This window comes from Schistocerca piceifrons, chromosome 7 (genome assembly GCF_021461385.2).
Source record: "Schistocerca piceifrons isolate TAMUIC-IGC-003096 chromosome 7, iqSchPice1.1, whole genome shotgun sequence".
Taxonomy (NCBI): Eukaryota; Metazoa; Arthropoda; class Insecta; order Orthoptera; family Acrididae; genus Schistocerca; species Schistocerca piceifrons.
The window spans coordinates 250,832,904-250,857,330 of record NC_060144.1 but is presented as its reverse complement, the minus strand read 5'-3'; the positions used below and the strand labels follow the sequence as shown (position 1 = coordinate 250,857,330).

The 24,427-nt window shown below is 42.8% G+C and overlaps 1 protein-coding gene across 1 annotated transcript in view; it reads left to right on the top strand.

The window, feature by feature from the left end:
- Positions 1–24,427, top strand: part of LOC124805601 (myrosinase 1-like) — a gene marked incomplete at its 5' end in the record, with an annotated part of 126,735 nt that overhangs the window by 21,234 nt on the left and 81,074 nt on the right. The window contains 2 exons of the mRNA XM_047266168.1: positions 15,103–15,237; positions 17,548–17,670. Coding sequence (XP_047122124.1) covers positions 15,103–15,237; positions 17,548–17,670 — 258 coding nt within the window. The remainder of the gene's footprint in view (positions 1–15,102; positions 15,238–17,547; positions 17,671–24,427) is intronic.

The following is a 24,427-nucleotide window of genomic DNA, read 5'->3' as shown; positions in this document are numbered from 1 at the left end:
GACGTCACTGGATAGTAGATGACTGGAAACGAGTGATTCGAGTGATTAATCACGCAGTACCCTGTGGAAGACGTATGGAAGGGTTTGGATTGGCGAATACCTAGAGAATCATACCTGCCAACAGTGTATTGCCAGGAGTGTAGTATGGAGAAGGTATTGTTCCGGTAAGGGCACTTTCGTGGTTGCGTGTGGTGGCCTATACTGCGCTTACCACAACGGAGAACGGGAAGGATATGAACAAATTTTACACCATAGAGTTCTAAATGCAGTACAGGAGCATTTCGGAGACGATGATTGCTTGTATCCGCTTGACAATATACCATTTAATAAAGCAACACATGTGAGGCATTAGTCTATGGAGAGTAACATTCCGTAAAGACTGGCCTGTCCGTACCCCTGACCTGAACCGAGTGGAAGTCCTTCAGGATGAACTGGGAAATTCAGTTCGCGCCAAACCCTAAATATGGCTCCGAGCACTATGGGACTTAACATCTGAGCTCATCAGTCCCCTAGAACTTAGAATTACTTAAACCTAACTAACCTAAGGACATCACACACATCCATGCCCGAGTCAGGATTCGAACCTGCGACCGTAGCAGCCTCGTGGTTCCGGACTGAAGCGCCTAGATCCGCTCGGCCACCGGGGCCGGCGGAGATTTACAGCTGAGGCTTACTTGGTTTCACGGCTCCTACGTGCAGATATACAGAATAGTGTACACATACTGACATAAGGAGAACAATGTTTGAAAAAAGTTAGCATGATGATTCTTTCTTATGTGTTCAACATATTCCTCCAACAGCCTTACAGTGTTTCCGACGACATTTACTAAATAATTTATATTTCTATTCATTAAGAATGAAATGTTTATTCCTGTCTGCTGAAATCAATCGCATACCTAGTGCTATGCTCGTTCAGCTTCAGCGTTGTCCACGAAACGGCTGAGTCTAATATTATTGAAAATAAAGTTATAAAGAATGTAGCAACCAGTCGCGGAAACATAATTTATTTATCTTGTTGCAAATCGATTTCGACTGATATCTGTCACCAGCGGTGCATTTTTCTAACAGATACACGCCATAAGTAGAGATACTGTCCTTGGCAGATTTCTGTCATGATAGGAATCTGCCAAGGACAGTATTTCTACTTATGGCGTGTGTCGGTTAGAAAAATGCACTGATGGTGACTGATATCAGTCGAAATCGATTTGCAAAAAGATAAATAAATTATGTTTCCGTGACTGGTTGCTACATTCTTTATAGTTTTATATTCCACGGTCGCTGCACAGAAAGGGAACCTTATGGAGCTCAACATTCAAAATTATTGAAAGTCTTCCGGAAATCAAAGAACAAGGAAACAATGTGGGCCACTTTGTCTACGACAGTCTAGTCCTTATGAACGAAGAATGTAACTATATTCACAAGGTCTCAGTTTTCGGAATCCGTATTGACTCCTACTGAGTATATTTTCAATCTACGAGAAGATCATACTGCATAATCATTAAATCTGTTATGTAGTTAAGCAGAACACAGATGACAGAGAAATAATCTACGCTTATGTACGTCTCATAGACCACAGTTCTTAAAAACTGGTGTGGCCTACACTTTTTCCCAATCACTTGGTATCCTATGTTAAACTGCTACAAGGCAGCAAGTTCTTTCGCATAAGTTACAGTTATCTCATCAGATACCGATGCCTTTCTTCTGTTTACATCAATATCTGTCATTTCACCATTCGTGCGAAGACAAAGAGGAAATCACTTTAGGTTCATAATAAATTAATTAACTCGAAAGACCCAGTTCAATACTGCGGCATTCTGTCTGTCATACTACGCTTCGTACCAATAGCGTGACTGATCGACTGAACTTATGATTTAGATCATCTACCTGACCTCATCTAAGACCAAAATGTCTTGCGATTTCCATCACAGCAGCTGTCAAAATTTTACTATTGTTTCATTTGAGTCCCCCTCAAATTGATTTCCTTACTTTCATTTAGATATCGTTCAGGTTTTGTATGTCAACAAGAGTTTGACTTCACTAAGATCTGTGACAAGCTCTCTTTGAAACATAAGTCCATACCATCCAAAAAGACCGGCCAAGCGCGAGTGGGACTCATACACTGAGGGTTCCACATAAACTTAAATATGTATTTATGTAGTTCATTCATCCTGGGAATCGAGAATCTCAACGATTTTTTACTATTATCTATTTAGATACTGGCAAGATATTGGTCTCGGGAATGCTAAGATATTATGAAAAGCTCTAGTAGTCCCCCTGAGTACCCCGGTCATACGAAAGAAGCGATCAGGGGACTTCAGTTTATATATGTATAAGTAGAAGATTTAATAAAATATTTTTTTGTTTACTTACTAAAACATGATGAATGTTCAAATGGCAGAAAGATATTTTCTATGCGATATACTTAAAAATGAACCTTTTGTCCTTTACTTGTACTGTGAAACCTACTTATTGCCAAATTTCATGGTTCTAGGTCAACTGGGATTATCCTATAGCTTTCGATGAATCAGTTTTCGAGTACCAAAATAGATGACATAAATGGCCGTATCTTTTCACTGCATCGACTTAAAAGCTTAAACGTCTTACACCGCCAAGGGACCATGGACCTTAATGTATGAGATAAATTTGAACTTGATACGTCTTTTCGTTCGTGAGAGAAAAGTGTTCTTAACAGTTGAACGGACAGACAGACGGACAACAATACGGTTTTATAAGGATTCTGTTTTCAAAGACTGGGCACGGAACCCTAAAAATAATGCCGTCAACTAATTTTGTAGCCGTACTTCTAACTGCACGAAAATATATAATAGTTTTGAATTTCTATGGTAAATTGCAATGAAATATTTTAAGAAATCCATAATATCCATCTTTTTATAGGTGTTTTACTGTTACTGGCGGTTTGGCTTAATACTTCACCGGTTAGCCGCGAATGTCAGCACGCTACTTCTGGGATGCGGTAAGGTGTACCGGCCCCAGCTCTAATCCGACTGGCGGATAAACGAAAAGGGCCGGTTCTCTGGCCACCCTAGTTGTGGATTTTAAGCAGTTTTCCATACCTGACACGGCGAATACTGGACTGATACCCAGATCTGGTCAGTTACACGAATCACAAACATTTAGAAAAAGGCAGAAATTCAGTCCTAGGGGACAAAGTGATGGCGACAGGAAGCTCCCCCCCCCCCCCCCAACATTTACAATGCAAATCAGATAATTAGCATTGCGACCCTGTGTTGATAAGGGGTAAAGGTAAAATAACATGAGAAAGAAGAAGAAGAAGGCTGGTTTAGCAACCATCACCATAGCATAAAATTCATACTCTCATTGTATCTGCACTTTTCTTGTAGTTCACCTTTCTCTTAGTTCACCTCTCAGAGTGCGTATCCTGTTAGTTGTCGTAATGATCAGCCTTTCTGACTGTGCTGCAATAATAATATTCCGTATCGATGTACCGTGACATGATACGTAAACGCGTAATATACACTGCTGGATTTTGATCGAATGAAGGCACGTGGCACCTGGGGATTGTAGATGTAGTGGTAATGGTTTCAGCGTCGTTCGCCAACAGGAAATGGAATCGTGTAGGTACCAGAGCATTATCTGTGTGTACACTTTAACAAGAAATGTCAACAGCCCGAATGCTCAATGTGGTGCAGATGCCTGAAACAAGCGGACAACCATACAGTGGAGGCGTATTCGTGCTTCCTACAGACAACTGAGTGAATTTAATGGGGTTAAATTTTGGGGTTCCGAGTGGCGTGATGGTCTTTCCAGAGAAACACCACACAAGGCAGACGTGCTTTGTCAGTTGTGGAACGATGCTGGTATCATAGATCATTCTCACAGCCGTAGACGATGCGCTGTACGTCCACGCACGTTGGACGCCTGCCAGATCGTCGTATTGTAAGGACAGCAGTGGAAGATCGTAGAACAGCCACATCACATATGAGAGGGTTTGTGAGCCCAGTCGTTCAGCACGAACTGTTGCAAATCGGATATTAACAGTAGGACTACAGGCAAGCACGTCTGTAGCCTGTCTTCCACTCACGCTACGGCATCGACGTGCACGGCTCGGCTCGTGCCGTTATGGAATCAGCGATGAAGGCAGATTCTGCCTGACGCAAGTGACAGTCGTTAGGGAGGACGACGTAGACGTGCTGAGTGCTGTCTCGTAGAATGCATTCATCCAGTTACAACTCTCTTTCACAATTGGGGTTTCTGGAGGGATTGTTGTGAGACCCGTTAAAAAAAAAAAATGGCTCTTAGCACTATGGGACTTAACTTCTGAGGTCATCAGTCCCCTGGAACTTAGAACTACTTACAGCTAACTAACCTAAGGACATCACACTCATCCATGCCCGAGGTAGGATTCGAACCTGCGACCGTAGCGGTCTCACGGTTTCAGACTGTAGCGCCTAGAACCGCTCGGCTACTTCGGCCGGCGAGGCCCGTTATTTTGCCATTCTTGTGATAGGAAGGTGATGTGTTGTTCCAACACCACCTGTGATACTCAACGTGCTCTGCAAAACGCGCAGCAACTTCCATAGCCACCACGATCTCCGAACCTGGCTCCAGTCTAGAACGTGTTGGGATACGATGGGACGAGAAGTGACTCGTGTGAATCTTACAGAACTTCATTTCATTTCATTTATTGCTTACTGAAAGACTTGTTGCCTATTTTAAAAAGCAGGTCGCACATTTTTTTCAATTTTGCATGTTAGAATACATTGTTCCGTTTTTCTAACATTTTTTTTCTTGAGCAATAAAAAAAGACCAACAATAATGAGTTGGTACTACAGTAACAATAATGACTTAGTACTGGGATAAAATGAAATCGAGGAAAAGAAAACAGAAACAATTTAAAAATTTGAGAGGAAGCTAATGATAGAAGAGGTTATTAGCAGAAGAAAGTGTCCCATTACCTGGCTCTTCCAGGTGGGAAGGAATCGGAACAACTTCGAGTCCGTACGAGATGGAGCAGCAATTTGCTTAGATCTAAGTACAAACGATGTTTATATGCTATATACAATTTTTCATTACATATTATAAATTAGTATATGTTTCTCATATTAATTTCACTGTTGATTGCTGGCAATGTTATGGCTTTTGCTGTGGGAGGGGAGCCTCTGAAGTTCGTCTAGCTTCGCCTCCCTAGGAAGTTTCAGCTCAGTATATTTCTGTAACGCACGTCGTTACGAAGTTAAACTTAGCAATTATTTACATGTTACTTTCCTATATTTACAATCCTTATACATGTTATAGATTTTTATGCATTTTATATTGTTGTATAATGTTCAATATATACTTTTTTTCATTATGCTTATTATTTTTCATATTGTTCTATGAATCATATTGTCTTGTTCTGAGTTTGTTGAGGCATCCGATTCAGTGTTTGCGTTGTTGTCGGAATCGTTCTATATGTTGAGTTGTCTTGTGAGGTGATTCTCTGTTCTCCGACTCATGTATGCTCCTTCCTGTCTGTATGTTGTGCGGAGTGCTTGTGAAATTTTGTCGGTGATGGTGTTCAGTTCTAATCAGTCATCTGACTGTTTTATCCTTTGCATTATGTCATTGTCGTGCAGTTGGGGTCGTATGTGTCTCTATATGCCGCAATATAATGTGATGTGTTGTGCTAGGGCGTTTTCTCCAAATGTTCATATGTCTGTGTCACTTAGGCCAACATGATGGAGATGTTGTGGGTACGGTCCATGTCCCGTAATAAAGTGGACCATACCACGTATCAGATCTATATATTTCACGCTCATTCCTTCTCGGATGTTCGGGAAGAATGTGTGTATTCTACGTCCTTTTCCTGTTGTGTCGCCATTCATTAATTTCTTTCTGGTCAGTTATTTGTTTTCCTGTAATTTCCTGTACTTTTTCCTGTCGTCCCTTTTTTACCCAGCATGCTGCTGCTCTGAAACGTACTGTAATGCTTATGTGGTACACACCCAGGACGACGCATAATGCCTCTATAGATGTTGTCCCAAGCACTCCTGACCTTCTTAATAGGATGCTTCTTTGTCCGCGTCGTACAATGGTTTTGGATGATGTGAGGCAGAGACGATAGGTCCTTGTGCTGGCTGCAAAGCTCAGAATGGACTCTAACAAGGCGATACGAGCCGGCCGAGGTGGTCTCGCGGTTCTAGGCGCTCAGTCCGGAACCGCGCGACTGCTACGGTCGCAGGTTCGAATCCTGCCTCGGGCATGGATGTGTGTGGTGTCCTTAGGTTAGTTAGGTTTAAGTAGTTCTAAGTTCTAGGGGACTGATGATCATAGATGTTAAGTCCCATAGTGCTCAGAGCCATTTGAACCAAGGCGATACGGCAAATTCGTGTCGTCTCTAGTAGTCGTCTAAACTGTGCAGTGTTGGGTCTGGCTACATTATGCATCAATCTTGAGTTTTGCGTGGTTTGTCAACATATACTCCGAGGTACCTTGTCGTAGACTTTCGTTGTGTGATGGTATTGTTAAATCTGATTGTTGGTTTTCTTTGTAATGCTCCCTTTAACTCTAGGTAAGCAGTTTTGTTGACTGCTATGTGAAGTTTATTGTTATTGCGTCAATTACTTACTTCTTGCACTGTCTGTGTTGCCTTTAGTTCTAGATTTGTTCTTGAACTGGCCGATGTAATTACCATTACGGATCTGCATACGAAATTACTCCTGTTACCGTCTTGTCCGTCCACATCAAGAGTGCTTCAAAGAGGCTCTAAAGCGATGTCCTAGAATATGGGATCGTATATTGAGTCCTGTGGGCAGCCTTTCGTAATTCTTTTGACGACTCTTTGTTGGCGTGCGTGCCATTCTATAACTCTATTGTTGCACTAGCCTGGGAGACTGTAATATAACGGTGTGGGTATCTTTGTTTCCCTAAATCTTGCAAATAGTGCAGACCACCAGAGGCTGTCAAAGGCGCCGGTTGTATCGATTAGAATCGCAAGTACATATTTGTCTTGTGACGTTTGTATTCTTTGCAGTGCCTTGTTAATGGCGGATTCTATAGATTTTTGTGATCTAACCACGAACTGGTGGGGATTAAGGCCGAAGAGCTGTTTATGGGACTGGAATCTGTCGCACAGCCGTCTCCCCTGAACCTTAACCAACGTGTTTATCAAGCAAATTGGTTTGTATGTCTTCCGATCCGTCTGGTATGTGTCCTCAGTGTTCTTGGTGATTACTGTATCTGCAGATTTACATGTTGTGTGTATCTTGTGTTGATGTAAGGCGTCATCAGTAATTCAGTCAGAAAAGGTATGATCCGCAGAGCTGCATTCCCGACAGTTTCTTGGTGAATTCCGTCGGGCACTGGGGCTTTTTTGGGTTTGAGTTTGTTAATTTCCAGGGAAACTTCCTCCTGAGTGAAAGGGATGACTACTTGATTAGTAGCGTAGTTAATTTCAATTAGTCGGCAGGGATTGATGTGATGTTGTTGGTCCTCAGTTTGATCATCTTCCGGAAGAAGTTTTCGGAGAAGATATTCTGCAGAGCTTCTCCAGCCTTGCGTAGTGAAGCCGTCTGGATATCTCAGTGCCAGTGGTGATTTGATTTTGTCAGTCAGCAGTTTGTACGTTTCTCCCCAAATACTATTTTCCATAATTACTATTAAAACCACTGGTTTTAATAGTAATTATTTACAAGACATTGATCACTGCTGTTCCCGTAATGCATTCAAAAGTAATACTATTTTCCAACTGAGTCCGCACAAAGTTGTCCCAGTGCTCCTGTCTTGTCTTGTTAAGTTCAGTTTTATTCCTGTCTTTAGTGTCGCGATAGATTTGGAGCTTAATTTACCGTTCTCGTGCCCTTTTTGACCTTTGATAGTGTCGTCTTTTGTCTCATGAGTTCTTTCCGGTGTCTGGTCAACGTTGCCTAGGAATGCCAGCTATTTTCCCACTGCGCATGTATGGTTCCTGTTGGCAAATTACCTCAGCTTCTTCTTCCTCTATTAATTTAATTAGCTCTGTCCCCACAAAGGCTATTCTCGTGCAATTTTATTGAATAAGTTCCATGTTGTTGGTGCATCTTTTGTATAGCCGCAGCCTTTTTGTTCCGTCTCTTTAGGGTCGTAGTAAACACGCCCATATGCCCTTACAAAATCCTTGTGAATTCGTTTCCAGTCTATTCCTTCACTCCTTCTTGAGCATGCCCGTCCCAGGAGCTTGATTAAGATGCAGTGGTCTGTCGGGAGATTTGCCGTTCTGTAACACTTTTGACAGTAAATGTAACTGGGTTTTCTCTTTTGATGCTAGTCAATTATAAGGATGAGCATTAATGCAATGGGCATTTAATTCTAAAGCATTATGTCAGGGTGAAAATACTAAATAAATTAATTTTTCTCTCTTAACAACATGTGGGCAGGGTGGGCTCTTCCTTGGCTCGGGTATGATGTAGTATGAAACAGCAGTTTTACATAAGATAACTTTTATTGCAAGTTTTGTACAACTGTTTCCTTACTGGATCTTCTGGCTCGGAGAGCGGCAGCTGTGTCGTTTGCGAAGCCTTCTGCTGCTGCAGCGGCGGCGTCTGACTACGCGTGGCGGTGTGTATCTCGTGTCTCCGTTTCGCCCAGTTGACTGGAGACGCGCCTCGTGCGGTGGCCCGTTTAATTATTGAGAGCGAAGTCGTGCATCGGATGGTGATGCCTTGGATGCGGCGTTCCAGTGTTTCTCTTCTCTAAGCGGCCGCGTGTGTTGTGCGTCGGCCAGCGGAGCGGCGCGGCGGGGGAAGGCCAGTGTCCCGAACTCGAACAACGGACTTCCGCTTGCGAGTCTTCGGCCGTCAGATCTTCATCCCATCTCACAGGTGACTGCTGATGTGAGGCCGTCTCCTTCCCGTCCTCACGAGTCACCGGGGCACGTAAAAACCAGTCTTCAAATATCTTTTAACTTTTGTCTTCTGGCGCCGAGGCTGCTGCTTGCTATTCCATTACAGCGGCGGACTTGGTGCGTCTGTGTATGATGTAGTCTCTTCTTGCACGACGGTCTTCAGCACCGAAACTGACTGAAAACTATTGCTACTCTTGTCGGGCCCACTGCGTCTCGTGTATTTATTCACTTCAGTTCACTGGAGGTGAACGACTTCACGGCCATTGCCTCTTCTGTCACGTTGAAAAGCTTCTCGAAGAATCTTCTTAACGTCGGTCATTGGCTCTTGAAATGTAGGCGAGGGCCTTTGATCACATGTGACGACAACTGAGAAACACGTGAGCGGGTCGGGCGATGCCCTGACGGCTGAATCGACAGCTTCCGCTTATGTGGGGATGGCGATGGCTTCTTCTGTTACGTTGAAAAGCTTCTCTGAGAATCTTCTTGAAGTGAGCTGGTTGGGCGATGCCCTGACGGCTGAATCGACAGTTTCCGCTTCTCTCCTGAACGTCCTGACTTCAAGCGCCGGCCGTTGCCACTGCTGCTTTGTCCATTGTTTGCCAGTGTGTACTTTTCTAAACTAAGTTTTTCATTTATTTTCTAATTTCTACTTCACTTTACATTGATTTCACTAATTTACGTACCTATCTTATGTGCCACTCTACAGTTCGGAGTATCATTCTATGTGTTTGTTCAGTGGTTGGATAACATATTTTACCCCTTCTGGATATTTCGTAGTGCTCTTTGGAAAATATCTTTATTTTTAATCTACTAGGAGATGGGTTACTTTCAACTTCTTCATAGATTAACTCGCTGTTGTCTGTTGTAGTTTGTTTATCGTCTTTATTACTTGATACTTTGTTTCTCGTTGCGTTTCCGTCCGTGGTATGCAAATCTCTGAGTCGTGTATTTCTCCCTGCCCGTGAGTGTATTTGATGTTAGTTGTATGGTATCTCCTTGTATTCCTATAGTGGCTGTGTTTACCTTTCCTTCTTGTGCCAGGTTTGTTTTGCTTTTTGGTGTTTTTGAGATCTTGTTATCTTCATTGATAGCATTTGTGTTTACTTTGAGTGTTGAGGTATGTTGTGTGGTCTGTTGGTCGTTTTCGTTTACTGTCTTTAGTGTACCTGGGCTGTGTATGCTACTTCCTTATGTAAAACGTATTGGTTCTATTCTGTTCTCACATTTTCTCGTGTCATATTCTTTTTTTTGTTTTCTGCCTGTGTATTCCTTTGACTTATTTGATCTTTCTCATTATGATGCGGATGTGTTGCGTGTGTACTACTATGGCGCCGTATGTCATTCTGTGTGTGACTCGGATGCATATTACTTTTGTTTTGTCTCTCTGTGTTGTGTAGATTGCTATGTGTTGCTTCATTAATACTTATATCATCTACTTCTAGTACCTCAGTTCTTAACTGTGTTACGAATTGGAATTTTGCCCAGTGAAAGAGTTGTAAGTAGGCTGTGTAGGTTTTTTTATTGGCAATGTTACGTAGCGCTCTGTATGAAAATCACTGGCTGTGCTGTGTGCAGTCTGTGGCTTGTTTGCATTGTTGTCTGCCTTTGTAGTGTTGGGCAGTTGGATGTTAACAGCGCGTAGCGTTGCGCAGTTTGAGGTGAGCCGCCAGCTGTGGTGGATGTGGGGAGAGAAACGGCGGAGTTTTGAAATTTGTAAGACTGGATGTAATGAACTGCTATGTATATTATGATTTTTCAACACTATTAAGGTAAATACATTGTTTGTTCTCTATTAAAATCTTTCGTTTGCTAACTATGCCTATCAGTAGTTAGTGCCCTCCGTAGTTTGAATCTTGTATTTAGCTGGCAGTAGTGGCGCTCGCTGTATTGCAGTAGTTCGAGTAACGAAGATTTTTGTGAGGTAAGTGATTTGTGAAAGGTATAGGTTAATGTTAGTCAGGGCCATTCTTTTGTAGGAATTTTTGAAAGTCAGATTGCGTTGCTCTAAAAATACTGTGTGTCAGTTGCACAGTCATGTATAATTGTTCTAAGGGGACGTTTCAGAGTTCGTGTTTGATTTGCATAGCTACGAAATAGCCCATGGCTCAATGCGTGCATGCATCATCAATGTAATCTCTGATGCGAAAATATTTTTCTCATACGATGGTACTCATAAGGAAACGCGACTCTTCATTGTGCTGAGAGGCTGTCGTTCGTGACAGCCCTAAGTGTTGTCTCCGGGCTAATGCGCGCCTCCACGCTCTTCTTTTCGTGGAGGATGACTTGTATTTCCTCCCACAGCTGCTCTGAAATGTTTTAGTAACGGCGAGGTGGGATCTTGCTCCGTCCGTTTCGTATTCTTTTATATTTTTAAACATTTTATAGTGAGCAAAGGCCGGTTCTCTCTATTTGTCTCTCATACATTTGCCTGTTCGCAGAGGAATCTGGTCCCCTGAATTTATTGCATGTTCTGTTGAGGTGTTTGTACGGTCTGCAGCCTACAGTGATATATTCTGTGCAGTCAGACTTTTTGTGACCAGGCTTTGCACCATTTACAGCACACTTCCTCTCTGTCACACAGTTTTGTTGGGTGACCATATTCCCAACAGTTAAAGCATTTATGAACCGCCACAAACTCTTTAACACTAAGTGATTCTAACTGGATGTTGACTGTGCCCCTTTTGTAATAACTGCTGGCGATCTCTTGGGCTGACATCAATTACGGTATTTACCGTTGGTTTTTCCCTTGGACCAGTTTTGAACTTCACCGTTATCTCTTCTGTGAATTGTTCTTTAGACATGCGGTTGCTAAGCTTAATTTCGTACTGTCATCATCTGATAATGTTGTAGGAACATTATGCACTGCCAAGATTGCTAGCAATTAGCGCGGTTCCTCACACCTGATATATTTCAGATTTTTCGTTTTTCCAAAACTTTCTTTTGTCTTCTAGAGTTTCTGTTTCCAAAATTACTGTATTGGCTGTCGTTCTGGTTGCTTTGACCTTAATTTTGTCCTGACTTGGATTTAAGGTCTCCCATTGTTCTTGCATTTTGGTTACTTTCAGATATGGAGAACAGTACGCTGGTTTGTTATGCTGTAGTCTGTAGAATTCGTTCCTCTACCTTGCTTGTTTGGTTTTCCTGCATTGACTGTTGCAGCGACTGTCACAAATAACAGAGCAGGAGGTTTGGTTTCTGTACGAAATTTGTGATTTTCAGTTTTTAGTACTGCTATTTCGGCCTCGAGACGTTGTATGCTATCTAGTGCATCAGGGTATTTTGCGGTGGCTAGTTCTCTCCGTAACCTGGCATTTTCTGCTCGCACTTCTTCATTCTGCCCATAAAGCTTCGCCTGGCCTAGACCCATATTTTGTTTTGAATTGGTGCAGGTATAGCCGATGACACTGTCTTGTCTTTAAGTGTTGTCTGTAGCTCTGTTAGTATCTCTTCTACAGCCTCTGTCATTCGCGTCTCCATGGTTCTTCGTTTAGGTGTAAGATCCCCCCAGCAGTATCTTCGTGGTGTCCCTTGTGTTAACCTGCCTGTTTAGACTGTTCCTGCGGCCTTCGGTGGGGGCACCATTCACATAGGTGATGTTCCCGGCTGCAGATGCCAGCTTTGGTCATTTTCGTTGCTCCTAGTGTTCGCGTTGTTTACGCAAACAAGGAGCTATTGATCGTTTTGGAACATAGTGCACACGTGCTAAGTATTTCACAACGTGAGATTTTTAAGAGCTCGCTCCAGGTTTCTGTTGTGAAGGTTTGTTACTGCACATTGGTAACAGCTACATTACTTAAAACAATCTCCAAATAGTTACAAATTACCACGCCGTCATTGTTTCTCGCAGTCACTAAAAGACAGTCTATTTCTAGTTTGGCTATAGCGTAAAACCAGATAGCACAGGGCCAAACCTAGGAACACGCCGGCTGAATGACGCTTCGCGGCCTACCTTGCCTGTTGTTACTCACACACACGTGCCGACGCCGTTGCTGCTGACCGTCTGCTGTTTCCGCAGTCGCCAACGTGTGTGTGTGAAATCTTATGGGACTTAACCGCTAAGGTCATCAGCCCCTAAGCTTAAACACTACTTAACCTAAATTATCCTAAGGACAAACACACACACCCATGCCCGAGGGAGGACTCGAACCTCCGCCGGGACCAGCCGCACAGTTCATGACTGCAGCGTCTTATGTCGTCGGCACACGGACCGTTCTGCCGAACGTTAACGTTGAGCGTGCCAAGTTCAACGTGCTGCTGAACGCTCAGGAACGATGCGACTTGTGCATACGGTACGTGCGCCCCGATGTGGTATACGCGGTCGCAACGCACTCCAGCGGCAGTTGAGAGAAATTTCTAGTTCGTAAATCACACTGTTTACTCAACGGGCGTGCGTAAAATTCCCACGTTAACTCTATCGTAACGCACATTTCCACCATCGTCCACGAAAAGGAAAGTACCATGTCCAGTCAGTAAGGACACAGGCTTATAGAAGTTCCAGTGCGTTACAAATTTGGAATACTTCTCCGCATAAGATAAACATTATTTCATAATTCCCACATTTTAGTAAAACCCCAAGGTCAGTCTTACTTGATCACTCTTCCTACCCAGTAGCAGAATCTACGCAATATGTGAATTACGAAGCGTAAAAGAAAAAGGAGCAAAATATCTTTATAGAAGTAGCACAAGCTGTCCTGTAGATTAAGCCAATCGAACAGTCACCCCTCAAAGAAGTTGAACTTATATTTACATAGCATCAAATATTATAGTATATATTTATATTAAACTAATAATAAAGTATCAGAACGTAATAAAAACGCGAAAGTTAGGAAACAAAATTTCAAAGAATTAAAACGAGAACCACCGCCCAACTATTAACGCAATACTGGGCAGTGACACTACTTACTACGCTAAATCAAGATCACATCTTTTGTATGTGATCATATTATGTTACACCGTACTGAAAACCGTAATTGTAGATATGTTAGTAATTGAAATTTAATTATAACAAATTGTATCAAGAACAATACGTTTGGGTGGATCTTCAGTGTGTCGCTGCCTTCAAATAGCCTACTCTCATAATACGCAAGTTACAACAATTATTTTGCCACGAATACGATGTTTCTAATTATTTTATTGGAACGAATCACGCAGTTAACAACGGGTTTCCCAGTGATTCTCACTTTGCTGGTGCTCAGAAACGGCATATATACATATAAGCTTGAAATGAATGCCAATATGGCGCCTCACAACTCTGTACTGAAGGGAGACGGCGTGCTTGTGACGTAGGTGGCGTTGTGCCATCTCATTGGCCAACGCTCAGACGCACGCTCAGAATATATGACGTGCCAGATATTGCTCTGCACGTTCGGAAAGACTCCCGACGCTCAACGTTCGGATGCACGGTCGTGTGCCGACGGCTTTAGACCGCACGGCTAATCCCGCGCAGCAGTCGCCAACGTCATACGCCAGGGACGCCGCAGAGCCGATGTCACTGGCAGCCGGCGATGTTAGTTGGTATGACAGTGCTGCTGCTGCTGTTGCTGATGTAGGCTCGCTGACGCTTCGCAAGCTGAAGCGACGCGCCACGCCACGACCCGGACCACGGAGAACGACTGTTACACGTCTTTCGTGACCACAGTTTCATCCGCACAGGCCGCACTCACTCACAGTGGTGCTGATGGCACTACCTACACTCTCTAACCGAAAGGCCAACGTTAGTGGATTCAGTTTTCCACCGTAATTGCGTACTACAACCGGAGCGTACATTAACCCACTAACGACACAGTGGCCATCTTGGCTAGGTGGCTACAGAACTACGTGAACAGGTCGAGCAGGCTTGGCATAACGTATCCCAGGGCATTATTCGCCATCAGTTCGATCGACTGCATGCCAGAGTCGGCGCCCGCATTGGTGCCGTGGAACATAGGCCAAGTACTAACACTGGTGCTTCAGCATGGATCGATAAATGGCAGCACAGAATTGCTTATGCTATTGATTTGTATCTGTAATCATTTCATGTATTGTATATGCACTGTTACCGCAATAAATGCTGAGTGAACAGGAAAACTATAAAAACGCCTACTTATTTTTACTCCTACTGTGTATAATCGTTCATATGATGGTTATAAAGCAAAACTGGTAGCAAGAATATAGAAAGTATAGACAGCTGAATGTGCTGCATTTCATGAAATTTAAGAAAAGAAAAGGTTTCTGCTGATGTCTGAGAATACACACTTCACCTTACTTTTCTTTTGTTTTAGGCAAACGTGTACCGATTCTCCATATCATGGCCACGAATTTTACCAAACGGGGATACCGATGTTATTAACCAGGCAGGCATCGACTACTATAACAATGTCATCAATCTGCTTTTGGAAAATGAGATTCAGCCGCTGGTGAGTAGTTCAGTTTCTTTTAACATTAATCAAGAAGGAAAAATATCAAATGATGCCTGATTTGACACTGTTTTGAAAAACTGAGTGTGATATCAGAGCGAGAAGACATACTCTGATTTGAAGTGTAAGAACGAACATTTCCTAGAAGTATGCCTTGAATGTTTGCTTGTGGTGCAACTGAATAATACTGAAATGCACTTTTTTGTGATGAAATCGAGTTATGTTGTGATGGGATCTGTTTATGGTACTTTTAGACCAAAGGCATCATTAAACAAGATAACAGAGTTGCTTACTACTAGCTACATTTACTTGCAAAACACATCAAAAAAAGTTTTGCATCACCCTGGTTCCCAGAACTCCTGAAGATAGGCATTGACTGTGGATATTTTATCACAGACACAGTCCCTTTGACTGTTTAGAGATGTCACTAAACCCGCCAAAAGATGTAAAGAACCATGCATGAGCAGCGTCTATTTGACGGAGGAGGACCGACAGCCGATCAGTTCCAGTCATTGCACCGGGAAGGAGGTACTCAGCTCGTGCCTAGACGGCCAATATCGCAGTTCGATCGCATCCGCATTGTTACTTTGTGCCATGAAGGGCTCTCAACAAGGGAAATGTCCACGCGTCTCGGAGTGAACCAAACCGATGTTGTTCGGACATGAGGGAGATACAGAGAGACACGAACTGTCGATGACATGCCTCGCTCAGGCCGCCCAAGGGTTACTCCGGTGATGACCGTTACCGACGGATTATGGCTCAGAGGAACACTGTCAGCAACGCCACCATATTGAATAATGCTTTTCGTACAGCCACAGGACGTCGTGTTACGACTCAAAATGTGCGCAATAGGCTGCGTGGTGTACAACTTCACTCCCGACGTCCATGGCGAGGTCCATCTTTGCAACCACGATACCAAGCAGTGCGGTACAAATGGGTCCAACACCATGCTGAATGGACCGCTCAGGATTGGCATCACATTCTCTTCAACGATGAGTGTCACATATGCCTTCAACCAGACAATCGTTGGAGACGTGTTTGGAGGCAACCTGGTCAGACTGAATGACTTAGACACACTGTCCAGCGAGTGCAGCAAGGTCTAGGTTCCCTACTGTTTTCGGATGGCAGTATGTGGGGTCGACGTACGCTGCTAGTGGTCATGGATGACGGCGTAGCGGCTGTACTCTACGTGAATTCCATCCTCCGACCGATAGTGCAACCATATCAGCAGCATATTGGTGAGAGATTCGTCTTCATGGTCGACAGTTCGCTCCCTCATCGTGCACATCTTGTGAATGACTTTCTTCAGGATAACGACATCGCTGGACTAGAGTGGCCAGCAAGCATGTTCTCCAGACATAAACCCTATTGAACATGCCTGGGATGGATTGAAAAGGGCTGACCCCCAACCACTCTGAGGGATCTATGCCAAATCGCCTTTGAGGAGTGGACCAACAGTACCTTGATGAACTTGTGGGTAGTATGTCAGGACGAATACAGGCATGCATCAATGCAAGAGGACGGGATACTGGGTATTAGAGGTACCGGTATGTACAACAACGTGGACCGCTACCTCTGAAGGTCTCTGTATAGTGGTACGACATGCAATGTGTGGGTTTTATGAACAATAAAAAGAGCTAAAATGATGTTTATGTTGATATCAATTCCAATTTTCTGTACAAGTTTCGTAAGTCACAGAATCGAGCTGATGCAAAACTTTTTTGATGTGTGTATATAGGTTCCACAACGGATTCTCGACCGTCATGTAACTGTTTGTTAATAGTACTGTGTCCAAGGGTTCGGCCTGCAAAACTTAGAAAATACTTTAAGGATAACAGAGTGTTAGCACTATGGAATAATTCAAAATTAGGAAAGTTATACGTCTAGTCGGATGGCTTAGAAAAACGTTGCATTTTCCTAGAGATGAAAAAAAAAGTCATTCGGGGTTTTCGTCACATGGAGCACTTCTAACTAACCGCTGTGGAGGTGGGAGGATGAGGTGGACAGAGATATATTGGTCGTGAGGCGATGATGTGGGAGATGGGGGAGTGGTGGACACAGAGTAGAAGGAAGTGTGCACAATATATTTGTCGAGTGCATACGCGAGCGAAGCCACGGGGATTGGGCCAGTTCTGTCAATAAATGTCTTTAGACAGCTGTTAGATTTGCATACTTGGACACTCTTCAGCTTCACTTTACCAGTACTTGGGTATTTTTCACTTCTATTGGCCACATCTCAACATTCAGTATGTTAATAAGATGACGCAAGGCCGTAGAGATAAATGTAGGCCATGTACCTTTCCCTTGCAGGTGACAATGTATCACTGGGATCTTCCTCAAGCGCTGCAGTATATTGGCGGATGGCCAAATTCCATTCTAGCGGACTACTTTGTCGAATACGCGCGGGTGCTCTTCGAGAACTTTGGCGACAGGGTAAGTCTAATAAGATAAAACTACGAAATGATAATTCATTTCATTATGATATGTATTGTTTTCTGAAGGAATTTATTGATAATATACATGAAACAATTATAGTTTATGCTCCAGTTACGCCATTTATCCCTTATCTACCACTCTTTTTGACGGATACGCTACCATTATGGTGTGTAATGCGTCTTTTGTATCATCTCTGTGCAAATCACTGGCGGATTCTTGCACCAGCAGCGTAGTGAATCAAATAAAAACATCTTCCTGTTGTAGTCTCCCGTGGTTTTCTACTGAGACACAGAGTCATTTTCGACGATTTTCCTACCTAGTTGTTTAGCTGATATTTCTATAAGATGTAATCGGCGAAACGTACTGAAAAAAACCTGTATTTTCATAAATAAAAGTCTATTGAGTGTGCAGGATCGATAAAGATATTCAAGTGGAAATTGACAGGCAGTCTGTTAATATTGATACATAAAGTACTAGTTTCAGATCGCTTAAATATTTGTTTGGATGTATGTATGTCACTAATCAAGAGTGACGGTTTGCGAAAGTTTCCTATGTGTGAACATCTTGAGATACAATGTCACTGAGAAACTGGTTAGAGTTGTTGCGAGAATACTTAACCCATAAATCTAACTTAGTACAGTTTGTGGTGTGACAGAGTGTAATCGACATAGTCACAAAATATCCCAGGAAAAAACTGTGTACAAGCTCCTTGAAAAAACTGTCAAAAGCAGTTGAGAGCAAAAAGGATATCTCACACTTTTAGCTTGCTTAGAAACAGTAAGTGAGGAACACATAATTGACAACAACTTTAGGCTGCCTCCACACAGCATGCATTTACATCTAGAAACAACGTTAAAACTGAAGTGGACTGACAAGGCAGCCAGTCCACAGTGACGGGTAGCCGAAAGAAAGGCACGCGTACACACACACGCCGACGGGCGTCAAGTACTGGAACAGGCTACGTAATTAATGCTATGAAGAAAAGTACGTAGCTGGATTAATACTTATCTTTAATCAATCATTGTGGTACATCGCTCTTGACTATACACAGGAGACTTTAATTACAATCACTGTAAGGCTAATGGCGCCTTGCTAGTTCGTAGCCATTAACTTAGCTGAAGGCTATTCTGTCTCTCGGCTAATGAGAGTGAAAGGCTTCGTACATCTAGTCGCTAGCTAGGTCGTCCGTCCAACTGGGGCGAGTGCTTGTTCGTATCACGAGACCTGCCTTGTGGTGGCGCTAGGTCTGCGATTACACAGTGGCGACACGCGGGTCCGACATGTACTAAATGGACCGCGGCCGATTTAATCTACCACCTAGCAAGTGTGGTGTCTGGCGGTGACACCACAAAAACCATACTACATTTCAGTTGTAGATCCAACTTCACAAAATCGAAGGAATAATGAACTTTAACATCTATTCGCTGTCTAGGTCGTTAGATATGAGTCACAGGCACAACTGGGAAAGAGTTGCGGAAGCCATCAGTTTACATTCACGTGAAATGATTTGGGAAATCCACAGAAAATCAAAAACAGGATGGTCAGATGATTGTAATTCCCACTGGAAATTATAACAGTAGCATAAACAGGCTTGAAATGATGCGCTGTTACTATACTGCTTTCTCGAATAAGCTTTCTGGAGTCGTCATTAGGCATTTTGCCAAGGCCAAGGAGTTAAACGGCATAATCCGTAGTTAATAAAAATAACAACGCGAATGACTAGACGTACTGTTAATGATACACAGAAGACAGATGTCACATTTTAGAAGTTTGAACTGTGGAACGATTCAAGATTACAGTAATGACATGGATGAAAACTGCAGACATTTCGAGCAATATGTAAAACAGCTGACAGCACACTTAGAATTAAGCGTTATGAATGATGAAATGTCGACTATCGTGGTGTATTAGTACAGCACGTGTGTGGAAACTGAAAAGTCGCGAGATCGAATTCCGGTCAGACCACGGAATATTTCATTTGGCCTTAAAATTAGCCTTCACTTCTCAACGATGCGATGATTCGCCGGAAACGACACTTCGTGTGCATTCCACGTTAAATTTGCAGGTACCCCGTCTGCGGTAGGACTCCTGGGGTAGACTCAGAGACTTATACCAAGCCGTTGAGCCAAACGGAATAATCATCGTCGTCATTATTATTGCTATTATCATTATTAGTATTATTATTACTAACCACGCTGAAATAACTGAATGCAGAAACATATGAAAAAAGAAAAAAAAAAAAAGAGAATAAGAGATGAGACACTACCTTAACGAAATTTTGAAATGGAATAGCGACATGAATCGATCAAGAAAACGATGGATACAGATTTCTCTAGTGTCCCATCTGAAGATCAGAATATGTACGTTTCCACCTTTCCCATTCAAATTAAACTAATCCTAGAGACAGGAGCTATAGTTACATCACTCCCAACTACAGCGAGTGAAAACGGCTCGATAGTCACTGCCACCTATGGCTCACGACAACCTCAATTACAGAGACGAGTGGAAAGACGTAACAGTGAACTGAAATAATTGAAAAGACAGTATATACTGGAAGAGAAATTATTAATGAAACTGGAAATAGAGTTCTGTGAACGTATCAACAGACAAGTAAAGAACATTCAATGGTTTAAAGTCCTTTTTTTGTTTGAGTCATTAGTCTTTTGACTGGTTTAACATGGCCCGCCACCAGTTCCTCTCCTGTGCCAATCTCTTCGTCTCAGAGCAGCACTTGCAACTTATTAGCTTAGCTTCATAATTATTTGCAGAATGTACTCCAATCTCTGTCTTACTGTACAGTACTTACCCTCTACAGCTCCCTCTAGTGCCATAGTACCGAATCCGTGGTGTCTGAACTGATATCCTACTATCCTCTCCCTTCTTCTCGTCAGTGTTTTCCACGTAGTCCTTTCCTACCGAGTCTGCCCCTTCGTCTTGTCAGTGCTTTTCGTATATTCCTTTTGTCGCCGACTCTACGGAGAACCTCCTCTTTCATTACTTTATCAGTCAACCTAATTTTCAACATTCTCCTGTAGCTCAACAGCTTCTCTTCTGCAATAGTACATGTTTCACAACCGTACAATGTTGTGCTGTAAATATACATTCTCAGAAATTTCTTCGTATCTGTAGTACTAGTAGGCTTCTCTTGGCTAGGACTAATATTTTTGCTGGTGCTAGTTTGCCTTTTATGTCCTTCCTGATCTGTCCGTCATGAGTTGTTTTGGTGCCTATGAAGCAGAACTCGTTAACTTCATCTACCTTGTAATCTCCAATTCTAATGTTAAGTTTCTTGCTGTTGTGATTTCTGCTAGTCCTCATTACTTCCATTTTTCTTCGGTTTACTCTCAATGCACATTCTATACTTATTAGAGTGTTCATTCCATTCAGCAGATGCTGTATTTCTTCTTCACTTTCTCCACTGCAATGTCATCAGCAAATCTTATCATTGATATCCTTTCATCGTGAATTTTAATTAAATTCTTGAACCTTTATATATTTCCGTTATTTCTGCTTCGACGTACAGATTGAAAAGTTGGGTCAAAAGTCTACATTCCTCTCTTACATCTTTTCAATCCGAGCACTTTGTTCTTGGTGCCGGCCGCAGTGGCCGAGCGGTTCTCGGCCTTTCAGTCTGGAACAACGCGACTGATGACCTCAGAAGTTAAGTCCCATAGTGCTCAGAACCATTTGAACCATTTTTTGTTCTTGGTCTTACACTATTATCGTTCCCTCTCATATGTTACCCGGCTTTCCCTATAGCTTAAACATATTTTTCTCAGAATTTCGAATATCTAATGTCATTTTACACTTTCCATCGCTTCTTCCAGGTCGATAAATCCTACGAAAGTGTGTTTATTTGTCTTTAGTCTTGCTTCATTATCCAACGGTAAGTCAGAATTGCTTTTCTGGTGCCTTTACCTTTCTTGTAGTCAAACTGATCGTCATCTAACACATCTTCAGTTTTCTTTTCCGTTCTTCTGTATATTATTCTTGTCTGCAACTTGGATGCATGAGCCGTAAAGCTGATTGTGCGGTAAGTCTCGCACTTGTCGGCTCTTGCAATCTTGGTAATTCTGTGGATTATGGTGTTCTGGAAGTCAGATGTTATATCGCCAGATTTAAAAATTCTACACAGCAACGTGAATAGTCGTTTTGTTGCCACTTCCGCACAATGATTTTAGAAATGTTATCTATCCTTTCTGCCTTATTTAATCTTTAGTTTTCGAAAGCTCTTTTAAATTCTAACTCTAAAACTGTAACCCTTATCTCTTCTTTATCGACTACTATTTCTTCTTCTATCATGTCATTAGACGAGGCTTCTTCCTCATAGAGGCCTTCAGTGTACTTCTTCCACGTATCCGCACTCCCCCCTGCATTTAACAGTAGGTATCCCATTGTATCTTAATGTTACCACCTTTCCATTTAATTTCACAAAAGGCCGTTAACTTTTCTGTTCGCTGAGACAATCCTTACAACAATCATTTCTTTTCTGAATTCTTCATATTTTTCATGCAGCCATTTCGCCTTAGTTTCCCCGTACTTACAATTTATTTCGTTCCTAAATGGTTTGTCGGTTGATAAAGGGAGGGGGGAGGAGGGGCGGAGAGAACTGACCAAACTGCTAGGTCATCGATCCCCATTCCTAAATGACTTATACTTTTGTATTCCTGAGTTTCCAAGAACATTTTGGTACTTCCTTCTTTCACCGACCAACTGTGTTTCTACTGTTACCCATGGTTTCTTCTTAGTTTACTGCTGGAAAGAAAAGAAATTTGTACACCTTGTAAGAAGTTTCCAACTCACTCAAGATTTATTGTTGCAGCACTGTATACGGAGTACATAAAATGATTACTTTTATAGATCACTAGCACAAGCGGTTCTGAGGTACCACTTATCGACCCATGCTGAAACACCAATATTAGTACGCAGTTTAACTTCCACGGGCGACACTGCACAAGCTGACTGTGGCATCTCGTCGATCATACAGAGGGGATATTATCGTGGGATACCTAATGTCACACCTGCTCGACCAGTTCACGTAATTGTATACCAGTTGTTGGCTGACGGGTTGCAAGAGCCTCTTCACGTCCCATCGCATCACACATGCGTTCGATTGGAGAGAAGTCCGGAGAATGTGGTGGCTAGGGAAGTTGCTGCACTTGTTGCACAGCACGTTAAGTCGAAAGGGCAGTGTGTGCGCGAGCAGCACCTTCCTGTTGCAAGAACGACAAAATAACGGGTCTAACAACATTTACAATTACCAACCACTGGTTAGCATCCCATCCACAAACAACAAATCTGAACGAGGTTTGTAGCTTATAGTACTCCAGACCACAACGCTTGGGGTGATGCCATTGTCTCTACGAGACAGCCCTCAGTGGATCTACGTCGAACGCACAAACGACCATCACTTGTGTGCAGGCAGAATCTGCTTTCATCGCTGAAGACCACGACACGCCATTACAAGTCACTCTCTGGCGGAACGAGTCGAGCCGTGCCCATCGATGCTGTGGCTCGATGGAAGACGGGCTAGAAGTCGGCGTAGTCCACTGCTAGTAATCGGTTCGCAACAGCTGGTGTTGACACGTCTGGGCTCATAAGCACTCTTATCTGTGTTGTGGCAGCTGTATGATCTGCCACTAATCTCGTTGCAATAATCATGTCAGAATTAGACAGAATATAGTTCCCTTCGGTGAACTGGTTACGGGGCAGTGAGCGCAGAAGTTAACGTGAACTTGGTAATAAAATACACGGACGGAAAAAAATGTGCATCTGGAAAGACGACACAGTTGTGATCCGATGACGGCATATGTCACCTGAGGAATGGTAGATGTATTGATAATGGTTTCGATCCTGGCTTGTGTCCGTGCGGCGCGAACGTCCAGAACGTCGTCCACGGGTGTGAGAATGAAGACGTGACCACTGATACCAGCATCGTTGCACAACTGGCGCAGCATGTCCAACTTGTGTAGCAGTTCTCCTAAAGGATCATTCCGCCACTCTGGGGGCGACAATTTGGCCTCTTTCAAATTCTCTCGGTTGTAGGAAGTACGAGTGCAACTCCATGGCATGGTCACCTGCTTTCTTTACACTGAGCCTTCTGACTGTGAGTATTCCCCACTAGGCGGTAGACGCAGATGGCAATCTGGTAGCTATGCTGCTACGATACCTGTTGGCGGACAATTTCGAAACCATTATCAGTACATCTACCATTCCTCTGGTGACATATGCCGTCATCGGATCACAACTGTGTCGTCTTTCCAGATGCACATTTTTTTGCGTCAGTGTATTTTATTACTAAGTTCACGTTAACTTCTGCACTCACTGCCCCGTAACCAGTTCACCGAAGGGAACTATATTGTGTCTAATTCTGACATGATTAGTGGTTCGTAAGAGACCCTGACGCACACGGCAATCTGTGTCATAAAATATGGAAGCTTTATGGAGTAGGAAAAGCTTCATTATAGGAATCAAGAAGTATTCCGCAAACAGTGGTATTGCGAACCAGCTCACTCAGTTCAGTCACGAGGAAAATGAAATAGGTCTTTGTACAGGATATCCGAAAGTAATGTATATAGTCTTTCAAACTGCATATCTCTTTAATTATAAGAGATAGAAATAAAAAATTTTGGGTGTCATATGCAATAAGGTGTGGCTTAAGATAGTATATGCTTAAAATGACCATCTTCCACCACAACGAACCGTCAATAACGACTTAGAACAAGCACCATACCTTTTATTGTTTAGTATCTGC